Genomic DNA, 27,502 nt, shown 5'->3' with positions numbered 1-27,502 from the left:
CAATAATTTTGTACATGAGTGTACATCGTAAAATACATCTTTCAGTAAGTCCGCACAATATTTATAATGTTCATTATTCACAGCAGTGTGCACAGTTCTATTTCTTAACATCGAAGTTAATAACTTAATTTTGTTGACTAATTCCCTTTAGATTAAACTATTCAATTGTACACTAAAAAAAAAAAAAACTTGAAATCTTTTCTTCAATATTATCAAAATACGTAATGAAAAAGTGGTAAGAGTACATAAACAGCCATTTCGAGTATGAGTATTCAACATCTACAATCCACCTTGCAGTTATATGCAAGTAAAAGAAGAAAAAAAAAAGTATAACATGTGTATAAATAAATATCTCTTTATAAGTTTACGGTTTTATTTCCAACTGTTGGTAAATCTTTATCTAATCATAAGGTCCATCGAATTCACAGGTTACATCAAATTCTAAGGAAGTTATTTATTGCCATTTCTTAAACAAAATCTGCAACATTTTGGTACAACTCTTACATTTATTTATGCATTTTAAGATTATTTGTACAACATACGCTCAAAGCAATTAGACACAAATGCTCACATCTTACATTCTGATTGCAGTTGTAGACTACAATCATCAGAGTCCTGCTTCGTTACAACAGTAACTCCAATATTTAAATCAGAGAGCCTCACAAAATACAAAGCAGATACACAACAGAACCTTGACAGCTTAAAATAAGCGGAAGCGTTAATTTTTTTTAAAAGGAAAAGAATTATCACTGCAAAAAGTGCACAAAGTTTAGTGGATAACCAACTGTAAAATCATGTGAAAAAAAAAATCCAACATGTCATAGTGAACTTTAAAAACAGACAATTATTTAACATGACCTGTATCGCGATTTAACGGCCTTTATTCTATACGCTCTAAAAGTTGTTTATACAACTACAGTTATCATTACAGCTTTCCTTTTCAAGGAGAAAGCACTGTAGAATTCGGGATTTACCTCATACAGTCTGAATAACTATTTCAATATAACTATATTGAATAACTACCTCATACAGTCTGAATAACTATCTGTTACCTTCAAAAACAAATGTTATTCCCATAACTTGCCTTACAAATGTCTCAGTTTACACTGAGACATTGAATAACTATATTGAATAACTATCTCATACAGTCTGAATAACTGTTTCAATATAACTATATTGAATAACTATCTCATACTGTCTGAATAACTATCTGTTACCTTCAAAAACAGATGTTTTCCCACAACTTGCCTTACAAATGACTTAGTTTACACTGAGACATTGAATAACTATATTGAATAACTATCTCATACAGTCTGAATAACTATCTGTTACCTTCAAAAACAGATGTTTTCCCATAACTTGCCTTACAAATGTCTCAGTTTACACTGAGACATTGAATAACTATATTGAATAACTATCTCATACAGTCTGAATAACTATCTGTTACCTTCAAAAACAGATGTTTTCCCATAACTTGCCTTACAAATGACTTAGTTTACACTGAGACATTGAATAACTATATTGAATAACTATCTCATACAGCCTGAATAACTATTTTAATATAAATATATTGAATAACTATCTCATACAGTCTGAATAACTATCTGTTAAATTCAAAAACAAATGTTATTCCCATAACTTGCCTTACAAATGTCTCAGTTTACACTGAGACATTGAATAACTATATTGAATAACTATCTCATACAGTCTGAATAACTATCTGTTACCTTCAAAAACAGATGTTTTCCCACAACTTGCCTTACAAATGACTTAGTTTACACTGAGACATTGAATAACTATATTGAATAACTATCTCATACAGTCTGAATAACTATCTGTTACCTTCAAAAACAGATGTTTTCCCACAACTTGCCTTACAAATGACTTAGTTTACACTGAGACATTGAATAACTATATTGAATAACTATCTAATACAGTCTGAATAATTATTTTAATATAAATATATTGAATAACTATCTCATACAGTCTGAATAACTATCTGTTACCTTCAAAAACAGATGTTATTCCCATAACTTGCCTTACAAATGTCTCAGTTTACACTGAGACATTGAATAACTATATTGAATAACTATCTCATACAGTCTGAATAACTATTTTAATATAAATATATTGAATAACTATCTGTTACCTTCAAAAACAGATGTTTTCCCACAACTTGCCTTACAAATGACTTAGTTTACACTGAGACATTGAATAACTATATTGAATAACTATCTCATACAGTCTGAATAACTATCTGTTACCTTCAAAAACAGATGTTTTCCCACAACTTGCCTTACAAATGACTTAGTTTACACTGAGACATTGAATAACTATATTGAATAACTATCTCATACAGTCTGAATAACTATCTGTTACCTTCAAAAACAGATGTTTTCCCACAACTTGCCTTACAAATGACTTAGTTTACACTGAGACATTGAATAACTATATTGAATAACTATCTCATACAGTCTGAATAACTATTTTAATATAAATATATTGAATAACTATCTCATACAGTCTGAATAACTATCTGTTACCTTCAAAAACAGATGTTATTCCCATAACTTGCCTTACAAATGTCTCAGATTACACTGCACTTGGAGCCATGACGACGACGAAGAAAAAAAAGGTTTTCTCATGGTATAGCAAACCAACTGCATGGTCCAGGCCGAAGCAGGGCCTACTGTCCATTTTCCCTAGTCGTCGTCCCCTTCTGAATCCGATACACAAATAAACTATAAATCAAAATAAACAGTTAGCATCTGACATATGAGAGCATACACACTAATCAGAATCAATTTTTTATCATCGTGCGGTACAATAGCATAACATGCTGGTTGTGCTATGGTAATCGCCATTTATTTGCGCACTTACGAGTATTTATTACACAGACCTTGTTACGACTAAATTAAGCGAGTATTTCCGTTATTACGTTCAGAATTATATTAAAATAACATTGATACTGGAAAGTTTATACTTCGAATAGACGAAAGTGAAAAAGATTGGAAAAGCAATTTCGCCAGTAAAAACCTGGATACGTAGTTACTGCAAAACAAGGCACGCGACAGTAAGGCGCCTTATATTGTGCAAAAATAAACTGCTAACAACAAAGCAAGAAATTACCACTATTATTTGTATATAAATACTGTCAGTCATTCTGCTATTCATAGGAAACAATTATTCAAGAATCCTTCGTAAACAAACTCACAGTTGAATTATTATATCGCTAATACCCTACTGGGACTCCCGAAACCAGGTCCCGTCCTGCACATTTCCTATTCAACCTTTGTTATAGTTTTCATCCTACATCGATTCAAGCAGTGGAAGAATACGGAAGAATTCGCAAGATTTTTTTTTTTTTTTTTTTTTTTTAACTGTAATTGATGATCATGATCTATACCTAAGTATCAATTGTATGACAAAAGGAACCATAACTCCCTAGTAGTTACATGGTTAGCGTATTCTTGGAGCCATGGATAAACGATCATTTTTCTTGGAAGTGGAAAGACTTTCCTGTATCCCATGTGGCTTAGCAATGACAAATTTCACTAAAGTTCGCGCAGGAGCCAATGTAAGCTCATATATATAAATAAAAAAAAAAGACAATATGACTTAGGTCTTCTTCATCCATGGATAAGCAGTAATACATCTGAAGAAGTTAACAGTTTAAAGCAGCCTATTTTCCTACTGTTTTAGAACTTAAAGAAACGAAGAGAAGAAAGTGAAAAAAAAAAGTTGTTGGAAATATGTGGTTTTCAATCTAAAATTGTTGAAATTTTCCAATCGCACCAGCCGTTTGGGCTCTACGCTGGTAAGGTGCTCTATGCTAAATGAAAAAGCAAGGTTTCCGATTCAGCAGGCTCTTCCAACACAACATAGGGGCATGCATAAATGATACAGAAAATTTGCACATTGTTATGTGAAGGGAACCTATAACACCTCAAATCCGTTTCTCAACAATGCTCTATGGTTGGGTATGGTGAGGACGCAAGGAAAGACGACAATGCTATTTCATTTAACATAATGCGATATGCCAGTGTGGAGCCCAAATCGGCTGGCACGACTGAAACCTTTCAACCATTTTAGATTGAAACCCACGTATTCCGAACAACAATTCCTCGCTTTTTATTTTGTCGCATCTTTACTCTGCCAATGAGGATATTTATGAAATTCTAGCATTGTCGTTCTTTGCGAGTCGGATGGTTTTCAGTTTTCGTCTATTTCAATGCGTTTCACCGTGATTTCAGACAAAATTTAAAGTTGTCTACTATATATATTTATATATATACGAGGGGTGATCAGAAAGTAAGGTTACAAAATCTGCAGTGAAACCTGTATATATTATTTCATACAACCAACACAGCCAACAGATACTACATACATTAGGTTATTTTTCGACATACTTCTCATATCGGTTGAGGCACTTGTCGCATCGTTGGAAGAGTTTGAAGATTCCTTCCTGTTGAAAATCCTGTCCTTGCATGTTCCGTCATGTTGTTACGAAGTTTTTCACCTCCTCGTCTGAAGCGAAGCGACGACCTCCTACGTGCTTCTTCAATTGTGGGAACAGGTGAAAGTCGCTTGAAGTGATCCTCTAGTTGTTCTGAATCAGCGCCTCCATGCGAGGAGCTGTGTTGAAATCTGTTGATGCCATGCTGAGTGGGCCATTGCGCTCTTCGTCGGTGACGTTTTCTCTACATGCAGCAAACTTTCCGCACCACTCTGCGACATGCTGACGAGATATTACAGTCTCTCAGTAAACTTCTACAGGTGCCGGGAATTCAGCCGCGGTAACACGTTTCACCCACAGAAATCAAATAACTAAGCAGACTTCTTCACGAGACCAGTTTTCCAAACAAGTCGCCATTTGTGTTTACCTACTACTAGCGGCGGAGGTGGTGAATGGCTGAAACTCTTCATACTTGCCAACTCTATATATTACAATTACCGCATACTCCTCATTCCTATATAACAGGCGAAACTCTAGAAATATCGGCCTTGTAACCTTAGTTTTTGATTCTCCCTCGTATTTGTGCATATCGTGCTTTAGTGTTGTTTCTACTAATTAAAGGATAAATATAGAAGTACTTGCTTCAAGATTTTAATAAATAACTTTTTTACTGTCAGTGAATATTTTCCTCTGTTGCTTTCTAAGGCCCTCTTTTTTCATAACATACATTTTCAGTTTCATAAACACTTTTAACACATTAAGAACATAATGAAAATGCAGCACTACTTATGCTAAAATTAGTGCTTTCATCGTCATTCTTCTTATCTCTGGAACCGAAAATAAACCTAATATTCTTATTTCTACTCATGCTACTTATTTTGGGAACACTTTTCGTTTCTACAGTGGCAATAGTGAAACGACCAGTTTCCTTATTTGGACATAGGCTAGTGATTTTACCATAACTTTTTGTGTTACCTTGAACGAAAAGTGAATCTTCCAGTTCTTTTATTTGTACCCACGCTACCTGTTTTATCATCAGTTTTAGAACGCTCAGTGGCAAAAGTGAATCCACCAATATTTTTACATGTACTAAGGTTATTTTACTTTTCATATATGCGACTCTAAAAGCAAATAAACCCGGAGTCTTGATATCTTGATTTTTATTTGATGATGGTAAATCCGTGAATTTGCATTTGTGATTTATCTCTAAAACTAAAAAGAGAACTAGTTCGTGTGCTATTGGAAGTAAACCTAGACGACAGACTAAATGTAGTAGAAATGGCTGCTTTTAAAACAGCCACACGCATTCCTTTGTTGCACTTACCTCTCCACAAGGCGCTTTCTCCTCGATTTTTAACAAGTGACTCTCATAATCCTTAAAAACAGGAAGAAGGATGCAATATGGGTCCTGCTTCACATGCATATCTATCCACGACGAAACAGACTTATTCAACATTTTCAACTCATTTAGGTACACACTTTCAGTATCATCACCACGTGTCAATTCGTGTGATACCGAGGTTGAAGAAGAGGTTTTCTGCCCTAACCTTACATTACTATTGGCATCTTTGGGCAAAGGAGACTTCAACCGAGATGAGCCTCCACTCAAAACCTGAGAACTATGGGATCCAACGATACTGCTACTGCTCTGAAAATAAACAAAAATCAAATAAGCTAATGTATTATCTTCTTTATGGCATTTAGATCTGTCCAAATAAAATTTGTACTGTTTTATCAAATTTACTATACCTGTAAAATAGTGTAATGCGATGTCTTGTTTATATGTGAGAAATACGATATGCTCAACGCTGTGACTCATAATGGGTACTTGGTTTATTCCTAAGCTGGAAATATCTTAGAGAAAGTTCTTGCTACTTAATTTCTAAATTTTAATTCAATTATATCCAAATGCTAGTTTTGCATCTCCTTTAAAATGAAATTTTTAAGTTTTACGTCTGATGGTAACGAAGCGTAGGTTATACGGAAACAGTGATGATGAGGATGAATGCAATGGTGGAATAAGGAAAGTGGAAAGAAGCGTGAGAACCCTGAGAAAACCCACGCACACGATCTTTGTCCATTACAAAGTTCACTTGGCGCGAGCTGGGATCGAACCAAGGACCCCATGCACCAGAGGTGAACGCTCTACCACTAAGCCACCGCGGCCCTGCATTTCGTTTAATTTGTTTTTGAAAATAAATATGATAAAGTGACGAACATTTCATTTGTGCAGACACACTAACTTAATATTTAAGGTACAGATATCTTTACAAAAAGGTAATTCAAATTTAATAAAACCAACAGAAGTAAAACTAAACACCATGTCTACTGATCAGTTACAATACACAACAGACTCAGTAATCCGGTAGATATTAAGTCAGGTTCTCTAACAACGCATTTAGCCTAAATAACAAATCACTGCATGTGTCCTGTACATTACACTTTTTCATACAAAATAATAACTAAAGCAAGAATGTAAACTCTACTCTACAAACACAGCAGATTCTCTGTAATCTGCCTGTAAGCTACTCTGGGGCTCAGAGACCTCCAGTGTCATTTTATCTCCTTGTTAACTGACTATAGACTTATTCTATGGCTATTATTATTTTTCTACAGACTTATTCCATCATGATGTTCCACAATAATATAAGTCTCCCGTTCACCACTAAATTTTCATTTCAGGAACGCGTTGTCCCATTTGGACCAAAATTGGTATGAAGTTAAGCCTATTTAGGTAGCGTGCCAAATTTAGTTGTAAGTAACCAAAGCCAAAAGCCGAAATAGATCAACGTCTCAAAAATGTATAAAGAAAATAATTTACGCATTAATAATACTATAAAAAATGTATTGATCTGCATTCGTTATTTTATGTCTGAAATGTTTTGGTATTAACTCTACAGGATATTGATATTGATCAACACTAATATGATCTCTCTATAACTTACGGTTCCCGAGATACGGCTCCTTAAATCTCCTAAAATCGAACTTTTTGGGCTAATATCTCGGGAACGGTAAGAGTGACGCGAAAAATTCCATCACTTCTTTCAAATAGCTTCTGATGCTCTATGGAATGGAGGGTTCAAAATTCAGAAATAACAGACAGACGTACACACAGACAGACACAGAAAATTCAGTAACGAACTTTCTAAGTTTGTTGAATATGAAAATAGGAAGTATGTCTCCGAAATGGACAAAGGGTCGTTTTTTTTTTTTTTTTTTTTCTGGAAGTAGACCTGTTGGTACGCTGAGCATTAGAGGCTCATACTTGAACACATTCTGGCTTAGAATGAGCAGGATGGTGTTTAGAAACCAGGACTTGTCAACCTCAACCCTGTAAGTTATATTTTTGGTATGTAAACATTATGCTAATTTAAAACAAGAAGTTCTGAGAAATGCTGTCTTTCACAGACAGTGCAAATTCTTATAGTCAGAACACGATTCAGATAGTTCATGCCTGCTAATATTTATATAGTACTTGCAATTGTAAGATGTTAGTAAATCTAATTGGTAAAAATCTTGAAGTTTTACGTCCCACGATTATGCCGTCTAAGCTAAAGGAGACGGTGACTATGAGAAAGTGGAAGGAAACGGGAAGAATGAAATTAAGAAAGTGGAAGGAAACGGGAGAACCGAGAAAACCCACGCACACGATGTTTGTCCACCACAAAGTTCACTTGGCGGGAGCTGGAATCGAACCCGGGACTCCAAGCACCAGAGGTGAACGTTCTACCACTGAGCCGCCGCGGCCCCTAAAACTAATTGGTGTAGCAAAATTTTATCCTTTTGTGTTTTCCTCATTAAGTATCCGTAAAGTACGACTATATTCAAATTAACTAGATCAGCTCTTGAACATATCTAAACAACCCTAACTAAATTTTAATTTACTGAAACACCAGGTATTTATTTAACCTCACGTAAATGTGGCCGAACACACACTGGACAAACAGGGCATGAATGAAAAACAGATGTGAGGAGCAAACGAGATACATATGATTAAACCAACCAGAGAAATAAGTATTAGCGCAACTTATTCGAGTCCGGGTTCCAGAAGAAATTTCGAATTTAAGAAGTATCGGTGCCAACCTTCCGTAAAGAATAGGGGCACAAGTTTTTAAGTTTTTGAGAATTTGAAAATTTCGCATTTTGTAGAAATTTCCAAATAAAGTTTCCCATTTTGTAACTCTTGTGGAAAAGCTATACCGTGACATTTTTACAATTGTTCCTTTTATTCATAGATCATTACAGAAATAAACACTAAATATTTCACTTGACATTGTAAATTTCAATTTTTAAAATCAAAGTGAAGGAAAATCAGTAACTAACGCGCAACATATTCTCTACAGTCATGTCCGAATCACCCAAAATGCACCGTTCATACCGCTTTCTACCGTTTTATCAGCGGAAAACTGGCGTCTTTAAATTTATGAAAACGTATTTCTAAAATTTCGCGTTATTTCGCGTAGTTAGAAATTTCGTGCAAAACTGCCAATTTCGCGCTTTATCGCGCAACGGAAACCAATGAAAATATACATAGAATATCATAAAACGTCAAGAAACTGAAAATTATTTAATTCTGTCCCATTTCGTTTTATCGGTCATTGCGAAAAACTCGTGCCTCTAGTAATGAGTTCTAGTTATGTAAGTGAACCTGTCATCAGCGCTTAAGACGAATTCACAGACATCATTGTATAACAGTGTGTTTACATCATGATCCAATTCTTCACATACAAATTGTTTACAAGTAAACTTTATTTATTTTTTATTTTTGGAAAAATTAACTGCTACAGAAATTAACAAGTAAATTTCCTACTTGTAAGTGCTATTACTTCTCCAAAGGAAATCGAACTTCCTAAATTTCCTTTATTAATAGAATTTAACGTACCCGGTATTCAAAGATGACAGAACTTCGGACTTCCAGAAGTAATGTCTACCTTCCGGTGTCGGGTAGATTAATTGAATGCACTTTTTTCTATATTGCGAAATTTTTGTATTTCTTATGCAAAGAATGCGAAACATGGTCGCTTACTCTGAGGGAAGAACATAGACTGAAAGTATTTGAGAACAGGATCCTGAGAAGAATATTCGGACCCAAGAGGAACGAGAATGGGGAATGGCGGAAGCTTCATAACGAGGAACTACATAGTTTATACGGTTTACCCAACATTGTCAGGGTCGTCAAGTCTAGGAGGCTTAGGTGGGCAGGTCATGTAGCTAGAATGGAAGAAAGTAGAAACGCTTTCAAAGTCTTGACTGGTAGACCCATAGGAAAACGACCATTAGGAAGACCTAGGCGCAGATGGGAGGATAATATTAAGATGGATCTCGCAGAGATAGGAATACAAAGTAGAAACTGGATGCAATTAGCTAAGGATAGAAGTCAGTGGAGAGCTTTTGTGAACGCGGCACTGAACCTCCGGGTTCCATAGGCCATAGAGTTAGTTAGTTATGCAAAGAATAAAGAAAACATAGAAAATGGCTCACATAAGCAAATGCTTGTGTGAGCCTAATTCTCATGTTTTATTTATTTATTTTCTTACCGTAACATATGAGGTTCATAATTCTTACTTTTAGCTAACAATAATTTTGTAAATACTTTTTGATTCTTTTAACCACTGTAAAATTAACCTTTTATATACTTTGAAATTACTTTCCTCTTTGATTCAGAGTGGGAGTTTATTACAGATCTTCGGAGTTCTGTAATATGTTTGGTATAGTGTTACAGATTTACTCGTTGTTTTAATTTCTAAATTTTTCTTTGTTACATTTCTGGTTATATACATATGTTTCCCGTCCCGGTTGTTTCTATTCTTTTTAATATATATTAATACCTTCTGCAAATATAATTTTGAAAGTGATAACACTGAAAATTGGTTATAGAGTCTATCTAGTCTACTTTCAAGTCCCTTTTTAAAACATATTCTTACAATATTATTTTGCTGAACAATCAAAGATTTTAAATGAGTAGGGTAAGCAGCATCCCAATATGCCATATGTAAGTATACTATTTACAAGAGCATAATATACAGTACGTAATATTTTTATGTTTACAATGTTTCATAATTGAACAAATTTATATAATAATTTTCTTAGTATTGTGGTGATATATGTAATGTGAGAAGACCATTTTAGATGCTTATCAATAAATATACCTAAGTATTTTACTTTATTTTCAGTAATAAGAGGACTACAGTTACAGTTACATTTTTCAGTATTTTGACAATAATGTAATTTTAGTGACATGTTTTCCGGCCGTCCTCTTAAAGTTGGCGAAAACGTTATACACCTGGTTTTTCAGCATTTAATACTAACTGATGATTAACAAGCCATTGTTTTACTTTCTTCATTTCTGCTTCAGTTTTCTTGAATACATCTGTCCATGTTTTATCAGTAAATATAAGAGCGGTGTCATCAGCAAATGATTGTATATGCCCGTCCATTTTTAAATTACACAAATCATTTATATAAATTAAAAATAATATTGGGCCCAATACAGTTCCTGTGGGACTCCTTGTTTTCTGTCTTTCAAATAACTGTTAAAACAAGATAGCGATATACCCCTTATTCCATGTGTGATATTGTGCCGAATGCTTTAGCTAAGTCTAGGAAAACTGCAATTACTTTTTCAGCTTCATCAATATTTTTACAAACAATCTCTGTTAAATTGTATACCGTATTGTTAGTAATCTTGAAAATCTACACAACTGGTGAATTGTTCTATACCTTTATTCTTAATGTGTGCCTACGCAACACAATTATGTCCATAATATTCCACAAATACCCTAACATGAATATTCATGTCAATATTACTCTAGTCACCAAAATAATGTTATGTCATCATTATAATATCTTCTGATCAATCTAGCAATCATGTCTTAACAAATCAATATATATCTATTACCAATCGTAATTCCATATTCATCTAGATTCCATAAGCTACATCCATTATATCAATTAACTGTTTACACAGTATATCTCTAGCAACCTATTAATATCGGTATGTGCTATTATTTCAAAACCTTGCAGGCCCACAGCCTCATTCCATATCTACCAACACGCATGTGATGTACTTTTACCTTTTTGAAATCCATATTGAAGAAAAGAATTTATTTTGTTCAAGAAAATTAACTAATCTTTTCTTTATACATTTTTGTAACAGTTTAGCACAGTTACTGAGAATTGATAAGGTCTATAGTCATTAGGATCAGACTTTGAGCCCTTTTTATATATAGGATTTATTACAGCAGTCTTAAAATCATCAGGAAATACACCTCTTTCTAAGCTTAGGTTAAATATATACTGCAAAGGTTTTAATATATTTGATTTCGTGTTTCAATACACTTGCTGATAATCCATCTATACCAGATGTTGTTTTTGGTGATAATTCATTTATGAAGCGTTCAATTTCCTGTTCAGTGATTGGAGTAAGAATACAGAGTTTATTACTTTAGTTAGGAAATGAAATGAAATCTTTGAGTTTTACGTCCCACGATTATGTCGGTTAGGCTGAAGGAGACGGTGATGATGAGTAATGAATGAAATGGTGGAATGAAGAAAGTGGGAGAAAACGGGAGAACCCCGAGAAAACCCACGCACACGGTGTTTGTCCACCACAAAGTTCACTTGGCGGGGGCTGGGATCGAACTACTTTAGTTTGGGAATTCAAATTAAAATTTATTTAATCATCAATCTCTTTGTTAACTTTTGCCAACACTGGAAAAATGCTCATTAGAACTTCAACTATTAACATTGGATCACGTTCAAACGTTATTAGACCATTTTTAGTGTTTAGTTCATCTATTTCTATATATTTTTTTGTCATATGGAGCTTAGTTCCATATTTTCTGATGTTTCGTAAACATTACTATTAGGAATTATATTTTTGGGCTTTCGGCATTTATGGCCATGTTAGCTCGTCACGTATGAGGGATGACGGCCCTTGGCAATTACACTATCCGAGGAAATGGCTTGGGACCTTTATGTTAGGTATCATCCCGGCGTTTGCCTCGTGGCAATGAAGAAAGAAAAAAAAGAAAACCGAAACGATGGCTGACCTAGGAAAGCTTTTACACTTTTTCGACCGATTGTCCCTATGTTTCGTAAGTGTATATAACTAAAATGAAAATCACATTCGACTCGAAACAAAATCTAAAATTACGACTACAACAATAGTATAATTTTGTTAGTGCACTAACAGTTAAATTAAACGTGTTTCTCTATTTTTTTGGAATCTTATCCTGTAATATTCTACGCTGGATATAATTGTCTTTCAACACGATGTAAGCCTAAACCCCTGAAACGTACAAGGGGGAGTTCGAAAATAAGTTTCCCCTCTCGTTTTCCCCAGGAAAGCGAACAGCATTGGAGGAAACACAATGGTTACACGTGCAACATACCCAGACACAAGTTGGTATCGTCTGACCGCGATCCTCCAGACGGCACCGTCGCAGCGCCTGCGCAAAGCAGAGACGAGTCTCTCAGTCTGAGCCTGGTAGCTATGGAGAGAAGGTGGGTTTTGACGTCATGGTCAAAAGAAGGAAGTACGTCGGTTGTCCGCTATGAATGGGCACGTGGCGTATAGGAAGCAAAAATCAATAACCGCCTGGTGTTCTATTGTTGGATGACAATGCGAGACCACACTCAGCGACGGCAACGCAAAATTATATTTCAACTCTTGGGTGGGAGCGCCTTGCCCGTTCGCCAGACAATCCTGATCTCTCACCCAATGACTTCCAACTGTTTCCGGCTTTGAAGAAGTCTCTCGGCGGCAGGCGCTTTAGAAGCAATAATGAAGTCACAGAAGCTATTCGACGCTTCTTCCGTATGCAGAGTCCTACATTTTTTCCTGGTAGAGTTTTTGAAGCTTATAGACTGGTATGACAAATATCTCAATGTACGCGGTACTTGGTGGGAAAATAAAAGTACGTCTAATCTTTAATGGCACATGCTATTTTTTTAGTCTTGCATCCCCATCTCTATCCACAGTCGTTTGGGGAAACATTTCCGGACTCCCCCTCGTAGAAGAGTACATGATAGGGTTCCAAAAATAGAGAAACATAATAGATTTAGGTGTTAGTGACTAACAAAATTATACTGTATTAAAAAAATAATATATATATATACACACCACTGTAGTTATGAAGCTATGTGAAAACCTGAAGAGAAGAATGCCTAAAGCCCCGACGAAGAGTGCCCGCGAGAAAGACATGAAATATATTAAGAAATACAGGAAATGAACATTATTCAGATTAGTTTCAGTTATTATTTGTATATACTTTTATTACTTTTTGTTTCATACTTCTACATAATGACTGATGTCATGTGATGTGATGAGATGCTGACATGAAAACGCAACTGAGAAAGATGAGAATTCCCGTTGAAAATTTTGGCAATTACTAAATGACAGACATGTCCCAAGCTTAAAATTATATGGGCGCATGAGAGGATGATCCAAATTAACAAAAAAAATTGGCTACTTACCAATGAATCCTCCCTTAGGAAGATTAAATATTTTCCAAACGTTTCGGAACGCCACGCTGGTTCCTTCTTCAGTGACAAGGTACCAAGGATAAAAACGGATAGAACATAAAAGGTCTAAAACAAGGAACATATATACCACTAAATAAATGTAAAGTAAAGAATGGATTGAGAAACACAAGAAAATAGTGGGACTTCAAAGAGGAAGCTGAAGATCAAAAAACGTGGAAGAAACGTTATCAGGCCAAAAAACAAAAAATAAAATAAACAATAACAATAAATAACTAAAAACACTCTTCAGTCCCAGGACCTGCCAAAAGGCGGAATACATAATAATATTACGGTAATAATAATAATAGTAATAATAATAATAAACAATGGATCCTGAAATGTCACAAGCAGAGCAAAACAAACCTTTACGTTGCATTTTACACCTTTTATCTCCTATCTGTTTTCATCCTTGTTACCTGGCCACTGAAGAAGGAACAAGTGTGGCGTTCCGAAACATATGACAAAAATTTAGGCTCCCAAAGGGACGATTCCTTCGTAATTTATATATATATATATATATATATATATATATATATATATATATATATATATATATATATATATATATATATATATATATATACCAAGCTTAGTCCAAGTTAAGATTTGTATTCATGCAACAATTTCGTTCCTTATGTTGTTATTAGTGTTCCGGGGAAATGGTTTCGATTTCTTGTGAGAGTTCAGGGGTTGGGATTCAATTTTTCATACAAAATATGCTCAAATATTCTACTGAAGCTTAAAGTAAAATGTATTACTTACACTTGGGGCTTTACTAAAATCCAATTTTCTCTTTACTAAATCTAATTTTCTTTGTCTTGAAACTACTCTTCCCTCTCGTGGACTCTTGCACGTACATTGTGGAGTTGACATACGTTTTTTCTTTCCGTCCATTGCAACCTGAAACATTATTATGTTGTGTAAGTATACGTGAAATTGTCTATTAAACACAAATTGACAAAACATGTATTGTCTGATTTTACGTATTTCCGTTGCTGCAATTAACTTGTTGAAATGCTGGAACGTTTCCAACTTATAAAGATATAACATTAGAGGAAATGCAAAATAATGCTTCTAAAAATAAATTTAAATCGTGTACGAACAAGACTTTAAAAAGAGCTAAATTACATACTGCTACGAATGTGCAAGTCAAAATAATATTAGTAATTATTATTTCCAATTCTTCCATAAATATTCAACGTCAAATGAGGTTTTCAATAAATTCTAGAAAATTTACAGGTAAAATTGTAGTTACATGTTGTTAGTATTGTGATAGTAATATCTGAATGATCCTTGTTTTAGGAATATTAAAAAAAAAAAAAAAAAAAAAAAAAAGCAACGGTCGAATATGATGCAAAGTCTAAGAACTGATCGCTAGTCTACCCACTTAAGTTGTAGGTCTCATCTTGTATATAGCCTCATTCCTTACAAAGGACATAAATAGAAAGCAAGGACGAAGTATATAATGATTCCTTTTCTTTACATACTTTCGTCGAAGCAGGCGTACTTGCTAGAGTATCAAAGAGCAAGTTACGCTTTCACTGATAGTTTGCGATCTTAATGTAACGAAGTTTTCATATGTTCAAGAGCTGACAAAATAATAAAAAAAAAAAATAAATAAAAAAATAAATAAATAAATAAAAATAAAAAATATAAATGTCTTTTAGGTTAATACATAAGAAACTGCAAAAGACTTGTATAATCGTATTATTGCTACTTTTTATTATACATTTTATTTGATCTCAATATCAATGTGGGTAGACGGTGCTGCAGATCTGTGGAGCGAGAAATATTTTATAATAATTATGAAAAGCGCAAACTCACTATATCATGTTCTTGTGTGGTTTTGCTGAAATAACGCCAATCTAACAAGTTAAGTTTGTAACAGTGACGTAACTACGGGGTGGGACAAACGGAGCTTGTGCCCCAGGCGTATGATTGGTGGGGTGCAAAAATGGGCAAATATTTATTTTTACTATAATGCAAGAAAAAGAGTTTTAATAAACTGAAGATAAAAAAAAAAAAAAATACCTCAGAAACTTAACAGAACATCTCACAAACTTTAGCATCATATTCATGAAGCACAAGTTAGCTTCAAAGCTATCTCTTGAGAACATTGCAAAAACCTTCCAGCCAAAAAAAGCCCGAAAAGTTAAATTTTAGTTCCACTTTGTGTTTTCATTTAACTTACATCGATTTAAGAGATTTGCAAAAATTTCGAGTATAATACTTGAGATAACAGCTTGAATGTTTCTCATAATTAAATATTCTATTCTAAATCAACAGACTGTTGATTCATTCTACACATATGCACATCCCGATATAACTCCAAAAACATTGTGATTTGCAGTTACTATGATAAGACTATGATAAGAATACGTTAAGATGCCATGCTACTCTCAGATTATTTGGTAATCAAATACTAATTAGTTTGGTGTTTTATCTTGTACTAAAAATTAAATTATGTACTGTAATTTTGAAATTAAGCTTTACCACTTGAAAAAAAAAAAAAAAAAAAAATGAAGTTACTGTGTGATGCAAATATGAGATGAAGTCGGGGAGCGTTTTGGTTTGGTTGGTCACGGGACGCTAAGGCGAGTTCTTGCCCCAGGCGACAACCAGCCTAGTTGCGTCGCTGGTTTGTAATGAGTAAATACGTCTATAAGCAACTTGATTTGTTGATATAGCTGAGTTAGATACGAGGAAATGTCCACATTACGTTTTACTTGTAGAAGATTAAGGTAAAGGTACACGCAGGATTCAATTTTGAAATCAGAGTCAACGGTCTTTCAACTAATATGGAGGTGGACAGGAAAGACAAAAAACGAGGAGAGTATGACATTTAGACTTTCTTCCCGAAGCGTGCTTAAGATTATTTTTAACTCATGTAATCTGAAATAATAATACAGGGAGTCCATAAAGTTCTGCAGGAAAGTAAAACTCTATAACTTGGAAACCGTTACGTTTAAGTGTATAAATTTTTGGGGTTGGAAGAAGGGAAGTTTAAAATTTTGTTTTGGCCACAATGCTCGATGCCAGGGTGGAAAAAATCATGATTTTTTAAAAAAAATCATTTTTGTTGACTTTTTTGATTTAAATCGATTTTTTTTTTATTTAAATCAAATCTTTCTCCTCGTATAATACAAGTTGCGAACTGAAGAAAAAGCATTAGGAATTATTATTAAATGCTAATTATGCTATTTAAGTAAAAGTATTGGGGTAGAATTTTGAATTATCCCCAATCGTTAACCTATATAAATTCCAAAACAATGTTTCTTAACACTTTTAAATTATGGCTCTTTTTAAAGGTAAATTATAGACTTTCAGTCAAGCAGCTACAGCATCATCCCTATTTATCCTAGGATCATGGTACATACATCACTCTCTTTAGAATAGAACAGCTTTTGAAACGGTAACATTCACATTTCCCTATCATGTCCCTGAAGCGGGAAATTTTGAGAGTAATCTAAAAAAAAAAAAAAAAAAATCCCCTCTGGATTTCCCTGTGTTAACGCACAGATCTCAAAATCAACTGGGAAATACTAAGGGGTGTACTAAATGTGTGTACAAAATTTCGAGCTTCTATCTTGAGTAGTAAGGGTGAGGAAATTGTTTAACAATGAGCTAAGAACATTCCCACAATGCCCCAGATGACCCGGATGTAATATGAAAATTTCCTCAGACATCCCTATTTATCCAAGGATCATGATTTGTACATTATTTTCTTCAGAATAAAACAAATTTTCAAACGGTACCCTTCAAATGTCTCCATCATGTATCTGGGGTGGGTAAATCACCAAAAAAGGATTTTTTACCTCTGAGGACCTCTCCTCCTATTTTAAGGCAGAGATCTTAAACAAATCTGAAAAATACTGAGGGGTGCACTGAGTAAATGTGCAAAATTTCAATCTTGTAGGTGCAAAAGTAAGCCTGCAAAAAATAATAATCCCCAAATACCCCAGATTCCCGTATAAAACAGGATCTCACGTAACAGTTCCCTCAGATATCCCTATTTATCTTAGGAACATAGTACGTACATCATTTTCTTTAGAAAAGAACAGCCTTTCAAACGGTACCATTTATATGTCTCCATCTAAGGTGGGAAAAATCAAGATAAAAGCTACTTTTGTTAAAAATATCCTTTTTAAAAACATTTTTGCCCCTCTGGACCCCGCTGTCTCCACGCAGAGATCTGAAAATTATTAAGGGGTGCATTTCAGTCTTCTGAATGTAAAATGTAACCCGCCAAAAAATAATAATATTCATAACAGAAAATATCTTTTTAAATTTATGACGTCATCACACACTATGCCTCAACGCAGAAAGGCGTGAAAGCATATGTAACGTGTTCTACAGTGCCTCCAGTCTTGAAGAAAACGAAGTAAAAAGCCTTATTAGTACTTTTTTAATCGAATAATGAATATTCTATCCTATCACCTAAAAATAGGTGATATAAGTTAAAAGGTTAAGCATTAATGAAAAAGTACAGCAACGTTTATCAAAATGACACTTTTTTTCACAAAAGTTACTGATATTTGGCAAGGGCCTATTTTTAAAAACTAAGAACTACCTTGCGGCATGAAATACATAAATTTCGCCTAAAGTTATAAAATTAAAAAAAAAAAAAAAAAAAAAAATGGAGAGGGTATAGGACCCCTCTAAATACACCCTATTATCTGAGAACAAACAAACAGACACGCACAGAAAAGAATTTTCGTCTTAAAATGTTGATGGTGATTCCCCCGTAGGAATAGTTAACGATTTTAAAGCCCAAATCCAATGTTACGAAAAGAAGAAAGTAGGATTGCTCCGTTACCTGTTCAAAACGGGATTTTCCCTAATCATCCTCTGCGTGACACTTGTTTTCATACTATACTGTACATTTGAGTCTCACTGTATTATGATTATTAACTTCCATAATCGAAATAACAGAACACAAACGGGATTTTACTTATTTTCACTTTAAATTAATTTGTTTCGGAATTCGATTTAAATGAACGAATTTTATTAAAAGAATCAATTGATTTAAATCAATCCACCCTGCTCGATGCTGGCCACAATGCTCGATGATGTTTGCGCTGGTAACCACGTGACTTAAAATGGCGTCTATTAAAGAAAAGGCACAATGTGTTTTGTGGTTTGCGGAATTAAAATCTTGCGTGTCAGTGCGGAGAAAGTTCCAAACAACGTATGGGAAAACACCCCCATCAGAAACAAGTATCAACAGGTGGTTCGAGAAGTTCAAAAAAACGGGAGTGTGTCAGATTTACCACGCAGTGGAAGGCCAGGAACGAGTGACGATGTGATTCACAGGTTGCAGGACAGCGTAGCCAGGAGTCCAATGAAGTCGCTTAAACATAGGTCATTGGAACTGGGAATATGAAAATCAACGTTACAAAAGATCGTACGCAAGAATTTGAAGGTCCGGCCCTATAAGTTAAAATTTGTGCACGAGCTGACAGAGGAAGACTGTTACATGAGAATGGAATTCTGAGAGTCAATGCTTACTCGCTTACAAGAAGATGGTGACCTTCTGTTTCGATTCCTGCTTTCAGATGAAGCCACATTTCATGTGTCGCGAAAATCGAACAGGCACAACTGCCGAATTTGGGGACTGGAAAATCCACGTGAGTTCGAGGAACACAAGCGGGGTAGTCCCAAAATCAATGTGTGATGTGCTGTTTCAATGGACCACATTATCGGCCTTTGTTTCTTCAAGGAAGAGACGGTAAATGGTAACAATTATCTGAAAATGCTACAGACATTCCTTTTGCCAAAACTTACTAGGTTAGGCATCCTTAATGATGTCCACATGCAACAGGATGGGGCACCGCCGCACTATGCCCTCCAAGTTCGACACTTTCCTAACGAAGAATTTAAGGAGAGATGGATTGGCCGAAGAGGATCACACCTTGGCCTGCAAAATCACCAGACTTGTCGCCTTGTAATTACTGGCTGTGGGGACACGTGAAGACCAAGGTGTATTCGCAGAAGCCAGCTACTCTGCACGATCTGAAGAACAAAATAACTGATGTGATTTTGAACATTCCAGACGAGCACCACCAACACGCAATTTTTGGTTTCCCAAAAAGACTGCAAGTGTGTTTGGACGTGAATGATGCACAATTGGAGGTTTGGCGATGAACCTTAACTAGCTGCAACAAAACTTTGAACATTTCTGTAAGTACACCAAAAAGTATTTGTTAATACATTACGTAGTTTCCAAGTTATAGAGTTTACTTTCCTGCAGGACTTTATGGACTCCCTGTACATAACGTAATTGCTATTCTTGATGCAAATATTAGAATCCTCGTTTTATTAACAAGTAAAAAGGAAAAAAAAAAATATTATGTATTTCTTCAAAACGAAATATACAAATTCCGATAAATCGAACACAAAATAAGAAAAATGTTTTCAGTAACGTAAAACGAGTGACACTGTTTCGTGTGGTATATTAGAGGTCTGAAATCCCTTGATTTTTTTTAACGTTTTTATAAATTGTTGGATAATTACGTATTTTATTTACTGAAGAAAAAGTCCCAATGTAACTGGTAACACATTTCATGATTCCTTTAATTACATCATGTTAATGCAACGAAAGTACCAGGGATATTGGCTATTTGTTCGTTCTTCTACAAAAACAAAAGAAGAATGAAATATACAAACACATCCCTAAATTCAGAAAATGATCATGCGATTGAATATTCGTTTAATGATTTTTTTAACATCCTTTTTCCAATCTTGGAATTCAAGTTTCCGCGCTACATTCATTTATGTTAATCATAAAACCACAGCGGAGCTTCTGAAACTTATTCGCCCTTTTTAGAACCAAGGCTGTATAAGACGTTATTTTAAGATGGTACCCGAACTACATGCACTTCAACCGGGATCTAATTCGGTTCTCTTGTTCTAAAGAAAAGAATGTAGCCATGGTAGCCAAGAGGAAGCTACAGCTAAAATTAAAGAAGCTCTGATGCACACAGAAGCAGACTGTCAAAACTTTTTTTTTTTTTTTTTTCGTAATTTGTATTATACAGTTTGTTAAAGGTGTTTTATACAGTTGGCTAGAAAAGAGACAAAATCAATGCAATCTTTGTGATAAAAAATAGCCTGTCCTTCATTTCACCTTTCCGATCTGTCTTCTCCACTAGCAGTTAACCTCGGTAACTCCAGACCCATATTGTATGTCAGTAAAGTTTATTTTGGCACCCTCTATAATCCCTTACACTTTGGTCAGACAGTTTCCTAGCACATTGTACAGACAATTCTCACAATAAGAAGGTCAACTTCCCAAGTTCAATTCCCGGTGGGACAACCTTGCATTCCGAACGCAGCACAATGGTTCGAATTCCATCTTAAATTGTAAATCTACGTCTCACATAGGATCTGTGCTGAACTTATACTAGTGATCTGTATGAAATGTATGTATGTATTTGATTTGTTTGGATTTACGCCTGAAGGTCGAAATAGATTTCTGATAATAAAAGTTTAACTGGAAATTATTCACACTGGACTAAGATATACCCCTTTCCTAAAGAGTCGCTTAATCAAAAGCGAATAATACGCATTAATTAACAAATGTTAAAAGCATGCTTTTAATATTATAATTATCTCCTCGAGCTAGTATTAAACTGCATAACAGTACATTGTAAAAGAGAAATATTCACAACAAGTGAGGAATTCCTTTAAAATGTCTCCCGGTAGGTGCTTTGTATGTTATATATCAATAACTGTATCAAATAGTGTTCATAAACAATATATTTTATCGATTATTCGGTCTAATTTTCAAATTATACGGATAAAAATATAGTCGTTCCAAATAAATAAACAAACAAATATATAAATAAATAAAATAATTATTTTCGTTAGTAGATACTTTCAAAATACCATTCAAATTAACTTAAGATACTACGTAGTGGTTTCATAATAATAATAATAATAATAATAATAATAATAATAATAATAATAATAATAATAATAATAATAATAATAATAATAATACTCCATTTGAACAGTATTGTTCATTCTCATGGTATTACATACTTGCAAAACCAGTGCCAAGTGTCACAATATTGCGAGCGGTAATTATATTCAATGAGAAAAAAATGCTATGAATCACCGCAAAAAATATGTAGCAGAATTTTCTTTTACATGCAACAGGTATCGCTTTCGGAAGATGCAACTTCCTTCCTCAGTTTGTGGTAGACTTCAAAAAGTATAAAAAACATGGAGGAAGGTTAAAGAATCATATTATATTCACAAAGAAAGGCCCTCATTTAACCTGGATAGAGGAGAAATAAATCCTATTTGGAGTAATATTTTCACTACATACTTTCACCATTTGGAAAGCAAGAACAGAAAACAGTAAACAGCAGTGTACAATGTCAGTGAGTTTCTATTTCCGTGTGTTCTAATGTTTGACAGATTTGTTTTTTTTACATAGCCTAATCTTTTAACCATTTTTTAACCTTCCTTCATGCTTTTTATCCTTTTTGAAGTCTACCACAGGCTGAAGAAGGAAGTTGCATCTTCCGAAAGCGCTACCTGTTGCATGTAAAAGAAAATTCTGCTACATATTTTTTTGCGGTGAGTAATAGCCTTTCTGTTTTTTCTCAGTGCAAAGTGTATTTAAGTTTTAACCATGCAATGAAGTATGTAGCACTATTCTTTTCTTAACCAAATGAAATTTTCGAAGCAGTATATTGCCATAAGACTTTTTTAAAACGAAAATTTAAGGCAAAAGTTTCCTTGATTTGGCCATTTGAGTACACAAAATCTTCCTTTCAGTATCAAACATTAATTTCCGAATCCAGCAACTGCATCAAATTAGTAAATTGCAGGAAACGAAGTTGACAAACGATTAACTACCGACAAAAATAATGAAAGTATGTAAACTGTCTTTGACATCGCATCTAACGTATTTATTCAATTCATGTTTAAAAAATTATGTGTTTTCTGATGTTCTTACAACAGCGCAAGATCAATATACAAGAAGGGAAACTCCACATCCATCCAAAATTGCAGACCAATCTCACTGCTACCGGCTTTCAGTAAAATATTTCAACATCTAATAAAGGGCAGACTACGGGATTTTCTCATACGTCAGAATATAACGAATGGGCAACACGGCTCTATGCCTAACAAAAGGCACCCAAACCACTACCTATAGCTTAATACACCATATACTAAAATGATCAAATGACAAATTACAAGTATTCGATATTTTTTACATTCCGAGTACGGTGCTTGATGTAATAAACCGTAAGATTCTTCTTTAAAATAATAATAATAATAATAAAAACATTGCGGTATACGCTGAAACTGTCTCAAATTATTCAAATCTTATTTAGAAAATAGGAAGCAATCAGTCGAAATTGTAAGAAATACAGGTGACACTTAAACAAAATACAAATCAACTTACTGAGAAATAAAATATGAATTTCAAATTCTGCTTTATTTAGATGAGTCGAAAGTATATAAAAATGTCTCCTTTATATTATCATGGTTATTCTTAAAAAAGTGTAATTCCATAAGTTTACTGTAAACAAAATATAGGGAATCACAGATCATTTTAGTGGCAAAGAGGCCTTTTTCCTTTTAAGTTGTAGAAATTGGGCTACCTAAAAAGTACCCCACTGTTCCCTAACTTTCAGAGACCAAGTTAACGCCCCATTTCAGCATTAGACTGCATGAGACAGGATCTATTGCTTAAGTAGGCGACCCAGTCCCCAAGCAGTTGGGCGCAATTTTCAATTTTATCATTCTACCCTCCAAATTTACCATCTGTCATCCAAAACATTCTTTCCTCACGAAATTTACCATTCTCTGGTTTGACTGTACCATTTCCTATGAAAATTATTTTCCCAAATAATCTCATGGTTGCAACCTGTGTCCCCTAAAACAAACCTGTGGTTAACAACACTTGCTTCAACTGGAATCTTAAACAATCCTCGGGTTTCGTGTACGAGGCAACCATCTCCATGGAAATCGGATCGGGACTGTCCAAACAGGTAACTTACTGAAATTTCGATTGATACATTTGCTACGGACCCGACGATGACTAAGACGTCAGGAACTGTCAAAATATAAAATGTTAATGATATAATAGCAATATGTGTTATTCAAGGAATTGTATAGGATATACAAAAATTTCTAATGAGTGTTGTAAGAAGAAGTAATATCTATTATGGTAATCGTTAAATCTCAGAATGGCTCTTCGTGACTAACATGGTCATTTTTGTGAGCGGTTCCCGGTTGTGAATGTGGGTATTTGCCCAGGACCAAACTGGAGTAATGGTTCCGATTTTTAAACAGTAGGTTCTGTCTCAATCAATTAAAACAACGCCTACATTAATACGTCAGTTCCAAATATTACTTTATGTATTAAACGGAACTACCAACTGTATACCAGAAGTTGATTTGCATTCGAAAGTGATTTTTCAGTCCGTCGCGTGTTCGTGCGATTTCAGTAAGAGCAACGACCTAGAAACCATGACAAAAAGAATCTGTCACGCTTTCTTCCAGAAATTTAATCCGGGTGAGAAGCATTCAAAATGGAACAAAGCTGCACTAGAACATTATCTCCTAAAGGACGTGCTCGTCAAGAGAGCTATCAAATTCATCTTAAATCCGGAAAACAAATGGAGGTGTTTTTTCAACTTTATATGTGAGGGCAAAGTCCTCCCCGAAAGTGTGCCTGGAGAAACACTGCTCACTATTATGAGGGTTGTTCAAACAAAATATTGGCCCATTCTACAAGCATATGTGTCACTGTATAAGGAGACTAATTGGAAGATGACAGCAGACTTTAAGCCACTTTCCTATCTTACAGTCAATTTTCTGAAGTAAATTACAACTCCAGAGTTACTGAATTTTTCTCCCTTCTCCCATTCTAAGCAGCGTTAAATTAAGACCATGTCTACATAAAGCATATAACAATCCATGTCTCTTTCTTTTAATACTGGATAAGACTCTCATAAAAATATGCAAGTTGAGAGTGGGTCTATGGAGCTTTCAAAACAAAATTGGTTATTTAGTACTTAGCGTCACTACTAGAAAATAAAACTTGTCCAGCGTATAATTTTACCTAAAGACACTTTCTATTTCTTCACATTGACTTTATTAATCGCGCCAGCTGCGACAACCTGAAAGTTGAATGTTCGGTGCACACTAATATGTAAAAAGTCACCTAAACAACTCCATGAATAATAAGCCAAATAATACATAAATAGCTATGTTGTAACATATATAGTACACTCAAATCAATACTTTAACAAGTTAAATATGACTTACACAACTAAAACACCACGCTTTCCAGTAACTTAAAATGCTGTGAGAGCTTCTTAATGATTCCAACAACAATCATTAAAACCTAAAATCTACTTCAGAACGCGAATCAAAAAGTAGTATTTCCTTGACCTCAAAAGTTACAAAGGCAACAAACCTCTAACGTCCATATTTAGAAAAACCTAACGCATGTAATTACGAGGGTAATTTAGACTGAAGTGAAAACATATCTGGGAAATAAAAAGGAAATGTATTACTCGCATGTGAACATCTTACACTACCTCGATGTAGTCCCCGCCTACCTGGTGGACATGTTTCCAGATACATGGCAGATGTAAATCACTGAAAGCCCCTGTTTGTGAGAGGGAATGGAGGGATCTCCCTATGGCACGGACAATGCTGGAAATATGGAAAAATTGTCCCCAAAGTCGTTCTTTAATTTTTGGCAACAAACCAATATCATAGGGACCACTACCTCCTGACCATTCTAAGAGCATCTGTACAACGTGGGCTGTGTATCTGGCATTGTCATAACGCAGAATTGCTCCAGATTGCAGGAGATATGGCCATTTGCGTTGTAATGATAGCAGAAAATGGTGACTCAGGTACGAGGCATAGTACTTAAATATACGGTAACTCCTGGCGCTATTTGATGTGGGATGATAATGCCTTCGGGTTCTAAGATATTACCATCATGACCTTAACGTTTGTTGGCTCTTGTTTGACGTTTAAAGTTCGTGGGTACGCCGAGTGCCGCCATTCACTGGACTGCCTTTTCAATTCTGGTTCGCATGATCTCCCATGTGTTCCGTCAAGTCCAATAGTGCGGTGAAGAAAATCAACAATGCTGCGCAGAATGTTCAAAATGTAAACGTGTATATTCCCATCGTTCTCCATTTTTTACGTTCATCAGGACATGTGCTACCTATCTAGCTGCAATCATACACATGACGAGATCGTCTGTTAGCATGTGGTAAACTGACGCAGATGAAATATTTAGCTCATTAGCCAGTTCACTACACACGATGTTGATTTGTCGTCGTTGGAACATGGCTCCACCATGTTCTTTGTCTGCCGACTGGCACCTCGCCTCAAGTGCTGCAGTCTATTTCGCATCCGTCTCATAAGGGACAGCAATGTCACCGCACGCGTCACGTAGTTCTTTGTGACCTGACATACATTTAAGCCTCGTGCCACCTGAAACTTGATGATGGTAAGACGCTGTTCTGCAGGAGTAAGCAATGTCTACGGCGATATGATACACGCACCTCACTTCAACAGACCACACACACTGTAATACGAGAATGTGAATATGTCAACACGATCGCTACACTGTTCAGGAACATACTATGCACATCATTTGTCTCCCAGACCAATGACGATCGAATCATAACGGTGTTGCCATTTCATCTGAAACGTCAAAAATGGTCAGATTCTTATATGACCAAAGCCAGTGTTTGAAAACACTTTTTCTTTACTGTGTTGAGAACAGTTTCGAAAAAAGAGAAAGTAAACAAGCAATGTGAAAGCATCATAAATTTTCGAAAGAAAGAGGTTTTAGTTTAGATAGATTAATTAAACAAACAAAAAACTGCTTCAAACAAGAACAAACAAAGAACAATCAGGTCTAAAACGTCCACATTAAAAGTGATAATTTCAATAATTGTATTAAAACTTTCGAAATCGAAAACCGAATTTCAACACCATTTTGGCCATTGTAAATATTACTTTTCTAATCGCGTATCATCATCAGAAGTTAACAACGTACAATGTGCATTGCAAAGAATTCTACATAGGTATGACAAAAAGGAATAGTCACTAGAATCAAATAGCATTTAAGGCACGTTAAGGAGGATGACTAGACGTTTTCTAGCTTGTCAGAACATCTCCATGCGTTTTAACACAAAATAAAGTTACGTAAATGTACTATACTGAACGAATACAATCATTGACTTTTTTTTAAGAGATAAAAAAAAAGACATCGATGAAGCCAATCTGGAAAAGAGTCAAGGCAATCTGAAACATCAAATATGAAAATTAGAGTAGAATGAAACAACCTAACCTAAGCACATTTACTATTTCGATACAATAGCTTACTAAAACTAAATCTGCAGCAACTTCATACAAATTTAATCTGCGATTTATTTATTTTATTTTTTTTATTTATTTATTTTTTTTTCTTTCTCTCATTCATTTATCACCAAACTTTTTAGTTTCATAACGAATGGAGGAAAA

General features: G+C 34.8%; 1 protein-coding gene across 1 annotated transcript; it reads right to left on the bottom strand.

Annotated features, from left to right (window-relative positions):
• Positions 1 to 486: 486 nt before the first annotated feature.
• LOC145674338 (uncharacterized) lies at positions 487 to 24,030 on the bottom strand. Its single transcript, XM_081744270.1, has 4 exons — positions 23,888 to 24,030; positions 14,744 to 14,881; positions 5,781 to 6,104; positions 487 to 2,741 (listed from the first exon to the last, which is right to left on the bottom strand). The coding sequence occupies exons 2-4, from the start codon at positions 14,873 to 14,875 to the stop codon at positions 2,703 to 2,705; spliced, it is 495 nt and encodes a 164-aa protein (XP_081600396.1). The 5' UTR covers positions 14,876 to 14,881; positions 23,888 to 24,030; the 3' UTR covers positions 487 to 2,702.
• Positions 24,031 to 27,502: the final 3,472 nt, after the last annotated feature.

Source organism: Thermobia domestica, chromosome 17, assembly GCF_964235325.1.
Source record: "Thermobia domestica chromosome 17, izTheDome1.hap1.1, whole genome shotgun sequence".
NCBI classification, from domain to species: domain Eukaryota; kingdom Metazoa; phylum Arthropoda; class Insecta; order Zygentoma; family Lepismatidae; genus Thermobia; species Thermobia domestica.
Note: the sequence above shows the minus strand (reverse complement) of the source record. Positions and strands in the feature narration are given on the sequence as shown.